The 9,796-nt window shown below is 43.5% G+C and overlaps 1 protein-coding gene across 9 annotated transcripts in view; it reads right to left on the minus strand.

Moving 5' to 3' along the window:
• Positions 1-9,756, minus strand: part of LOC105477771 (intraflagellar transport 122) — a 97,314-nt gene extending 87,558 nt beyond the window's left edge. For 8 of the 9 annotated variants that reach the window (XR_984936.2, XM_011734536.2, XM_011734535.3 and 5 more), the window contains exon 1: positions 9,568-9,756. Coding sequence is in view for 7 of the 9 variants with exons in the window: in XM_011734536.2 (XP_011732838.2) it covers positions 9,568-9,608 (41 nt within the window). In the remaining 2 variants the exon portion in view is untranslated. The remainder of the gene's footprint in view (positions 1-9,567) is intronic. The other variant, XM_011734538.3, reaches the window with a different exon arrangement.
• Positions 9,757-9,796: the final 40 nt, after the last annotated feature.

Consider the following 9,796-nt stretch of genomic DNA (forward strand, 5'->3'; position numbering starts at 1 on the left):
CACTAACACATTCCTCCATATTTCTTTCAAACTTCAGAAAAAAACACCACCTGGGAAATCTCCGATAAGGACGCAGCGGGAACCAATAAAAAATGCTAAATGTATAATATTAACCAATTGTAATGCTGTAACCGAGAGAATTACCTTGTTCCCCTGTAACTTTACATATCCTGTTTACATCGGGCTATAAAAAGCAAGCACTCGCATTGTTCGGGGCCCTCTTGTATGCTGTAGAATGGAGGGACCAAGTTCGAAGTTGCAGTAAAGATCCTTGCCGCTTAGCTTTGACTCTGGACTCTGGTGGTCTTCTTTGGGGAACAAACGGTCTGGGCATAACATTCTCAATCTCTGAGGTTAGGATGTATCTTATAAGTGATGATGTTTCAGTGTAGCTGGCAGCATTTTTTGCTTTCTTATTGATACACAAAACAATGGTATTTTATAATCAATGACCTATTAGTTTGGATGAAATACAGAACAGTACTCTGATAAAGGCTTTAAGAGACACATGAAAACAGGATTCAAAGGAGGAAGACACAGTGATACAGGAGCTAGAAAGAAATTACTTAGCCAGATACTGAGGGTAAAAGAGTCTTCAGCGGAACTTCCCTTTTAACAAAGAGCAGCCCGAGAAATTATTTTTTTCTAACAAAGAGCAGCCTGAAAAATCGAGCTGCAAACATAGGCAAGCTGAGGCCGGGCGCAGTGGCTCACGCCTGTAATCCCAGCACTTTGGGAGGCCAAGGCAGGAGGAAGACTTGGGGTCAGGAGTTTGAGACCAGCCTGGCCAACATGGTGAAACTTTGTCTCTACTAAAAATACAAAAATTAGCCGGGCGTGGTGGTGGGCGCCTGTAATCCCAGCTACTCGAGAGGCTGAGGCAGGAGAATCACTAGAACCCAGGAGGCGGAGGTTGCAGTGAGCTAAGATCATGCCACTGCACTCCAGCCTGAGTGACAGAGCAAAACTCCGTCTCAAAAAAAAAAAAAAAAAAAGGCAAGCTGGAAGCTTCCACTGGTGAATGCCAGCAGCTGTGCCAATAGAAAAAGGCTACCTGGGGGCCAGGTGTGTTCGACATGGAGGTTCCATCCTCCCTTTAATTTGTCACCACATGTAAAGAAACAAGGCAACATGGCGCTGGCAACGTAAAGAACCCATCTGCATAATAAAAGATTAGGGTGGGGGTGGCCAGCTTTTCACACCATATGCAAATAACACACCTAGCCCTAACCAGTTTTTAGAAAGTTATGCAAATGAAACACCAATCCAACCAACCTTTTGCGCCCTATGTAAATCAGACACCACCTCCTCAAGCTTATCTATAAAACCTGCATTTCACCACAGAGGTGGCAACTCATTTTTGAGAACCCTGTCAGCTGCAGAGAGCTCGTCTCTTTCTTTCGCCTGTTAAACTTCTACTCTTAACCTCACTCTGGTGTGTCCATATGGCCGTTGAGACAACAAATCTCGGATATTTACCCCAGACAATGACACCGTTTCAACAGCATTTTAATTCGAGGAGAGGATCAGAAAAAGATTCATGAAGAAGATATTTGAAAAAGATAGGGCTTTTGAAACATGCAGGAGGACACTGGGTAGAGGAAATTTCAGGCAGAGAAAATAAAACAAGCAAAGACATGAAAGTGAGAAATAGCACGTATAAACCAAAAATAAAATTGTAAGCCCCCCACCACCCACAAATCTGAATGGGCTTCCTCCTCAACCAGGGCTCTTTTAAAATTTAACCTGAGAGACTGTTTAAGGCCATGAAGGGAAGTGGGCCTCTGACATGCCTCACTGTACCTCTCTGGCATTAACATCAACACAGACTTTCAGTATGAGAAAAAAACATTTTAGGCTGGGTGCGGTGGCTCACGCCTGTAATCCCAGCACTTTGGGAGGCCGAGGTAGGCGGATCACGAGGTCAGGAGCTCGAGGCCAGCCTGGCCAACGTGGTGAAACTCTGCCTCAACTAAAAATACAAAAATTAGCCAGGTGTGGTGGTGGGCGCCTGTAATCCCAGCTACTTGGGAGGCTGAGGCAGGAGAATTGCTTGAATCCGGGAGACAGAGGTTGCAGCCAGCCAAGATTGCGCCACTGCACAAGACTCCGTTTTGCAGGGGGAGAAGAAATATTTTACAACCTATTCTCTCTGAAGCCTAGTACCCGAAGGCTTCCTCTGCAAATAAGAACATGGGTCTCCATAATCCTTTATCTTAACTCAGACATTCCTTTCTGTTGATCCTAGGTCTTTAAACAATCTCAACCAATTGTCAGCCAGAAAATGTTTACATGTTTAAATGTACCTATAGCCAATGTATTTCTTAAATGTATCTGATTGATGTCTCATGCTCCCCGCAAACTGTACTCCAACCACCTTAGGCACATGTTCTGCGGACCTCCTGAGGGCTGTGTCACTGGCTGTGGTCACTCATATTTGGCTCAGAATAAATCTCTTATAATATTTTGCAGTTTGACTCTTTTTGTCAACACAAGTAATCAAAATAATTTAATTTGACTGAAACATCTGGCTATGTGTGAGACGTTGCTAGAACATGGAGATATGAGGCTAGAAAAATGGGCTGGAGCCATATTACAAAGATTTTCAAATGCCCCAGGCAGAGGATTTCATTGGTTCAGTAAGAATGTGTCAAAAACCTGTCAAGCACTGTCAAAACATACTATTGTTAAGGTTACTACTGAAGTTGCTACAAACAAAACACTCAAAAAACAAACAACAACAACAAAAAAACAAAACCCAACCTATAGTAAAAGTTTAGCATGGGATAAACTTGTCAGTGTCAACAAAAAAATCCAACTCTGTAAAATATTTGAAGAGATTTATTCTGAGCCAAATATGAGTGACCACAGCCCCATGATACAGCCCTCAGGTGGTCCTGAGAACATGTGCCCAAGGGGGTCAGGGTGCAGCTTGGTTTTATACATTTTAGTGAGACGTGAGACTTCAATCAAATACATTTAAGAAATGCACTGGTTGGCCGGGCGCGGTGGCTCACGCCTGTAATCCCAGCACTTTGGGAGGCCAAGATGGGCGGATCACGAGGTCAGGAGATCGAGACCATCCTGGATAACACGGTGAAACCCCGTCTCTACTAAAAAAAAAAATACAAAAAAAACTAACCAGGTGAGGTGGCAGGCGCCTGTAGTCCCAGCTACTCGGGAGGCTGAGGCAGGAGAATGGCATAAATCCGGGAGGTGGAGCTTGCAGTGAGCTGAGATCCAGCCACTGCACTCCAGCCTGGGCAACAGAGCGAGACTCCGTCTCAAAAAAAAAAAAAAAAATGCACTGGTTTGGTCCAGAAAGATGGAACAACTTGAAGCAGGGGGCTTCCAGTTTACAGGTAGATTTAAAATTTTTCTGATTGACAATTGGTTGAGCTTATCTAAAGACCTAGCGTCGGCCAGGCACGGTGGCTCACACCTGTAATCCCAGTACTTTGTGAGGCCGAGGCAGGCGGATCACGAGGTCAGGAGATCAAGACTATCCTGGCTAACATGGTGAAACCCCGTCTCTACTAAAAACACAAAAAATTAGCCGAGCATGGTGGCGGGCGCCTGTAGTTCCAGCTACAGGAGGCGGAGCTTGCAGTGAGCCAAGATCACGCGGCTGCACTCCAGCCTGGGCAACAGAGTGAGACTCCATCTCAAAAAAAAAATAAATGAATAAAAAAAATAAAAAAAGACCTAGTGTCAACAGAAAGGAATGCCTGGGTTAAGATAAAGGATTGTGGCAACCCAAGTTACTGTTTGCAGAGGAAGCCTTTAAGTACTAGGCTTTAGACAGGATAGTTTGTAAAATGTTTCTTATCTTACTTAAAGTCTGTGTTGATGTTAATGCCAAAGAGGTATACTGAGGCATGTTTGACCCCCATTTCCCATCATGGCCTGAAACAGTCTCTCAGGTTAAATTTTAAAAGAGCCCTGGTTGAGAAGGAAATCCATTCAGATGGTTGGGGGGCCTTTGAATTTTATTTTTGGTTTACACCAGTAATCTAAAAATCAAGCTTTTGTCAGTAAACTAAAAGTACACTCTCAATACCAGTACTTCGAATTCTTATTCCAGACAGCACCTGCTGAGTTCTTAAAATGCATTATTTTGTTTCATCTCCACAATAATTCTGTGAGGTAGGAATTATTACTCTGTTTTGTAGATGAGGATACCATGGCTCAGAGAGGTCAAGTGGTTTGCCTGATGTCACACAACTAGCAAGTGCAAGGGCCAGGATTTCAACTCAGGTCTGACTCTAGAGTCTGTGCTTGTAACTACCGTGCTATGCTGCCTTCTGCTCCCTTGAATTACTGCCAAGTATGTCAAATCTGTTATCCTTCATACATTAGTAAGTGACTAACATTTATTGAACACATTTATTATTGTGTATGCCAGGTACAGTTTAAATGCTCTACATGTATTAACTTGTGTTAACCTCAAAACAACTGTATACCTGTTTCACAGATGAGAAAACTATGGCAAAGAGAAGTTAAATAACTTGCCTAAAAATAAAGAGCTACTGAATGGAAGTGGAGCCAGGATTCAAACCAAGGCAATCTGTTGTGTTTTTGTTTTGTTTTTGTTTTTGCTTTTGAGGCGGAGTCTTGCTCTGTCACCCAGGCTGGAGTGCAGTGGCAAGATCTCGGCTCACTGCAACCTCTGCCTCCCAGTTTCAATCTATACTCCTGCCTTAGCCTCCCAAGTAGCTGGGATGACAGGTGCCTGCCACCACACCCAGGTAGTTTTTGTATTTTTAGTAGAGACAGGGTTTCACCATGTTGGCCAGCTGGTCTCGAACTCCTGACCTCAAGTGATCCATCTGCCTTAGCCTCCCAAAGTGCTGGGATTTTAAGTGTGAGCCACTGCACCCGGCCTCAAACCTAGGCAATCTGGCTCTGAAGCCCATGTTTTAATCATTATGCTATGTGGCCGCCATTATCATTGTTATCATATGTCAAAAAAAGGTATTATTACCTACTTAAGGCATTACATGAAGAATTCAGAAAGCTTTTAGTATGGCTCTGTTGACCTGATGCTTCTTTTAATTAAAAACTCTTCACAGTTATTCAATATTTAAGAATTGTTAAAGAACGTAAACTTGGTCAGACATGGTGGCCCACGCCTGTAACCCTAGCACTTTGGGAGGCTGAGGTGGGAGGATCATGAGGTCAAGAGATCAACACCATCCTGGCCAACGTGGTGAAACCCTGTCTCTACTAAAAATACAGAAATTAGCTGGGTGTGGTGGTGTGCACCTGTAGTCCCAGCTACTCGGGAGGCTGAGGCAGGAGAATGGCTTGAACCTGGGAGGTGGAGGTTGCAGTGAGCCGAGATTACGCTGCTGCACTCCAGCCTGGGAACAGAGCGAGACTCCATCTCAAAAAAAAAAAAAAAAAAGTGTAAACTTACATTATCTAATTTGATCCTTACGAAAACATAGTGTAGTAGACAGGACAGGCACCACTGCCCCGATTTTACCAATGAGAAAACTCAAGTACAGAGAGGTAAGTTGTTTGCTCCTTGTCATAGAGCTGGCTGATAAAGAAGCTGGAACAAGGATGATTATCACACTCTTTCTAGCTGGGCAAACTGAAACCCTGAGTTTTTCAGCTTCCTCACCATTATGTGGTAACAGACCTGGGTCTTCCTTGTTTCTTATGCTTTCTTCCTCTGAGCCTTGGCACATTTCACATTTTGAGGAGAAGCAGCATGGTGGACTAAAAAGTAGAGGGGTTGTGGGGCCAGAAAAGCTGACCTCCTATTTGAGCTTTCATTCTCACCTACAAAACAAGGATAGAGAGGTAGCCTCCTACTCACGGGGTGCACAAGCCAGTCTATGTAAAGCACCTGACACTTGTGGATTGCTATGGTAGATTATCAGATGTTGGAGCGGTGTCTGCACCCCTCATCTATAGTCATCCTTGGTATGTGGCTTCCTTTCTGCCTTATACACATATGAGCTCATCAAAGTGATTCCTGTGTGACCTCTTCTTCATAAGGGTCATTTTGGGTTGAATTATCACAAAATCGTTTCTGAATGTCTCATTTGAGCCAAGCCTGAACTATCTTTCTCTTAGATATAAAAATTCATTTTCTCTGAATATCTTGAAATCTGCCTTCCTAAAATATAACATATACGTCTGATTTGCCCCAATCTAAACTCTTAATGTACTTAGAATCTGTATGTTTCAGTTTAGCTCTGAATTATACAGTCTTCTTTACATTGTGTTAGATATCTTACCCCTTTAATTATAGTCATACGCAATTTGAGAGCAATGGCCCTGTTTTATATATTTGTGGACCCACAGTGCATGGCACTGTCCTAGACACATAATAAATATAATTATGAGATCACCAGAAACTCAGAATTGGAAAGGACTCTAGACCTTGTCATGCAGTCCAACTGCCCCATCAGGGCAAGAATTCCTTATAGATGGCCATCTAGCCCCTGCTTGAACACTTCAGGGCTGGGAGCTCACTCATTTGCAGGCAGTCTGTTCTACTTACTGTAGGATGGTTCTCTCTCCACCTGCCTCTTTTTATAAAAGAGATACATTGTCAGAAGACACACTGTCAGATTCTATTGCAGAGATACAGAGGAATCCTGCAAATTGTCCTCTGACAACCCTGTACCCACCTCACTGTAAACCGATGTCCCACAGTGCCTCTCCAACTCCTGCATAATCTGACCCAGCCCCACTTACTCATTTTGTAATCTTAGGTAAGTTATGTCACCTCATTAAATGTCAATTTCTTCATCTTTAAATGAGATAAAAAATTCCAACCTCACATGTTGTAGAGATTAAACATGATAACACATATAAAGACATGTTGCCTATAGCAAGTACTTAGTAAATACTAGCTGGCATGAATGGAGAGTTATAGCAGATGCTAGCCTGACTGGAATAGCCTAATAAGGCATCCTGGTTGAGATGAACCTGGAGCTGTGCATTTAAGGGAGAAAACTAGGGAGTTCATAGAATAAGGGAGCATTTGGGAAGGATAGAGTTTTCTGCTCAACCTAAAAGTATAAATTTAAATGCTGCAAGCCTAGTGGGGAGGAGGGTCAGGAGGACCCTCTAGCAAAATGCACAATTTTGACATGGAAAGTAATTGGGAATCACTCTAGGTTTATGAGAAGTAGAGTAACAGGATCACAGCAGCAGGTCTTAAAAAAAAGAGAGTTCCTGCTGCTATGTGAAGGTTAAAATAGAAGCAAAGGAGCAGACTGGGAGACGACGGCTGATTTGGATGTGGAGGACTAATCTTTGACATCTAGGATTTTTTTAGTTCTACTACCTTTTTTTTTTTTTTTTAGTTTTTTGTTTTGTTTTCATTCTGGGCCATCAGCTGGTGGTACATCTAGCAGCCATCAGGATTGATGGTCTATAGAACCCTACATCCCTTATCCTAATAGGTTGTTTCAAATCTGTAATGGGCCAAAAACCAGACAACCAATCTTTATTTATCATTCATTCACTCACTTATTCATTCATGTATGAATACATCTATCCACAGCATTTCATTTTATATATATCTAGTATTTTATTACTACCCATAGTAACAACAACCACTGACCTGACTAGGCTCTAGAATAATTTGGAAACGAGTAAGACATAGCCATTGCCTTTAACGGGTTTATCAGACTTCCGAAATAAACAGATTTAAAAAATTAACTCTTACACTCAACAGACTTTGGAAGTACCACAAGAGAGAAATGAACGAAATTCTGTGCCAGGGGTTGAAAACAGAGCAAATCGGGCTGCATTTGGCCAGCAAATGTTTTATTTGGCCCACACAGTGTTTTGTTTTGTTTTTTTTCAGAGTAGATGCTAACATTTAAAAATTAGGCCATTTCACATAAAAACCCAGATTCCTAGCTTCTGGTGAAACAGGAAGAGCTGAGCACACTAGGCCAAATTCCTGCATGGTGGTAATTGGCAGGAGCTGAGCAGCAGCTGCCCCTTTTAGGACAAGCATGAGCTCTGCAGTTTGCCACACTCCTTGCCACACTCTGTTACTCTCTGACATTGAAGCCAAATGTTCAGTTGCCTATCATCAGCTTGTGATATAGGTACGTTTATAATAAAGTTAAAAATAAAATGATTTTTTAAAACTCAAATCTCTATTAAAAGTACAAATGAAAGATTCACTGATAGGGCTGTGTGTTTCAAGAAAAATGGGGTATCGAATACAAGACTATTCCTAAGGAAAACATACAATTCCTAGTGTTTAAGATGCAAATAGACATCTCCCATTTATGTTACCTGTCTATCTCCTGCAGACATTTGAGTTTGCCACCTCTGTAATATAAGGAAAAATTAATGTAGGGGCTGAGAGCATTGACGTTGGAGTGAGGAAGACCTGAGCTTGAAAGCTGGCTCCACCCCTCACTGTGTTACCTTGGCAAATTACCCACCCTCTCTGTGCTTCAGTTTCCTCATACATAAAATAGAGGAAATTATAGTACCTACCTCAGAAAGTGGTGAACAGAGACAACGAGATGAAGGATAAGAAGGGCTTAGCGAGACCTGGCACATAATGTCAGCTACCACTAGTGCCGAACACAAAAGAGAGGACCCGTCTCCAACGTGAGCCTTTAAGGATGTGCAGGATTTCCGTGTGAGATGAGGAGAGAGGGCATGCTTCACACAGAGAAAGATCTCAGAAAGGACTGAACCAAAGACAAGTAACCTGCTCCAGTGGCCAGAACAGAGGCTTCACAACAATGCTGAATGATTTTCAAAGTCAGGCCGAGACCTATCCCATAAATAAGTGTATGACAAAACAGACTATATTATAGATTTAGCCAATAACAATGGAATAGGACATTAAATAACTGAATCAAAAGGTGACAAAGTTATTCACCTTCAATTCTTTTTCAAACTTCCCAATTAGGAGAGCTTGTGTTTGATGCTCATTTTGAGCACCTCTCTGATCATACCTGCCAATCTCCAATTTTAGAGAAACGAGATACCAGGTTTAAAGGCTCCCTAGCAACAACAGCTAGCTACAGCCTGTTCAGTTTTGTTTCTCCCTACTTTAAGTTTTACTTTTACACTTAGAGCAAGTGACGCTGATTTTATCTTAACACTTAGAGCAAGTGACACTGGTTTTCATAAATGGAGTAATAAAGTTTCCTTGTAAAATGTGAAATCATAATTAAAATAAATGAGACAATTTAGAGAAAAACGTCAAGTAAACAAGAGTACGGGTACTATGTGGAAGTGGCAAGAACTGCGAAGCTTGAGCAGCTTCGTGCTGTGTCGTGGGTGTGAGACGAACCCAAGGCAGCGACAAGGCCAGACCGTGAGGGAAGAGCCGCCTCCACCGGCACTACCTCCAGGCGCGGCACCTCCCTTTGCCGCTCTCCAACCCTCAGGAGTTTCGCCAACCGCCAAGGGGCGGGAGGGTGACCCTGCAGTCTCCCAGGCCGGGGTTCAGTGCCCTCGGCCCAGGCAGCAAGCTCGCTGCCACCCTCAAACACGCTGCAGCGGCTCGCGCAGTCCCCGCTGGGACTCGACCTCCCGCTTTTCGCGGACCGCCCGGCTTCTCACCAGTGCTCGGCTTTATCTCTCCACGTCAACACGGCCCTCATCGCGGCTTCCCTTACGCCTCGGGCTCCTCCTCTCCGCCTCAGCGTCTGTCTCAGCAACCGCCTCACTAACGGTAGCCACGCCACAAGCCACTTTGGCTACCTGCGTTACCCCTGGCAACGTACATGCGCGGTAAGCTGAGCGCGAGGTCGCCTTCCTCAGAGTGCGCATGTCCGAAAGGCAAAGCGAG

The sequence above is a fragment of the Macaca nemestrina genome, chromosome 2, assembly GCF_043159975.1.
Source record: "Macaca nemestrina isolate mMacNem1 chromosome 2, mMacNem.hap1, whole genome shotgun sequence".
NCBI classification, from domain to species: domain Eukaryota; kingdom Metazoa; phylum Chordata; class Mammalia; order Primates; family Cercopithecidae; genus Macaca; species Macaca nemestrina.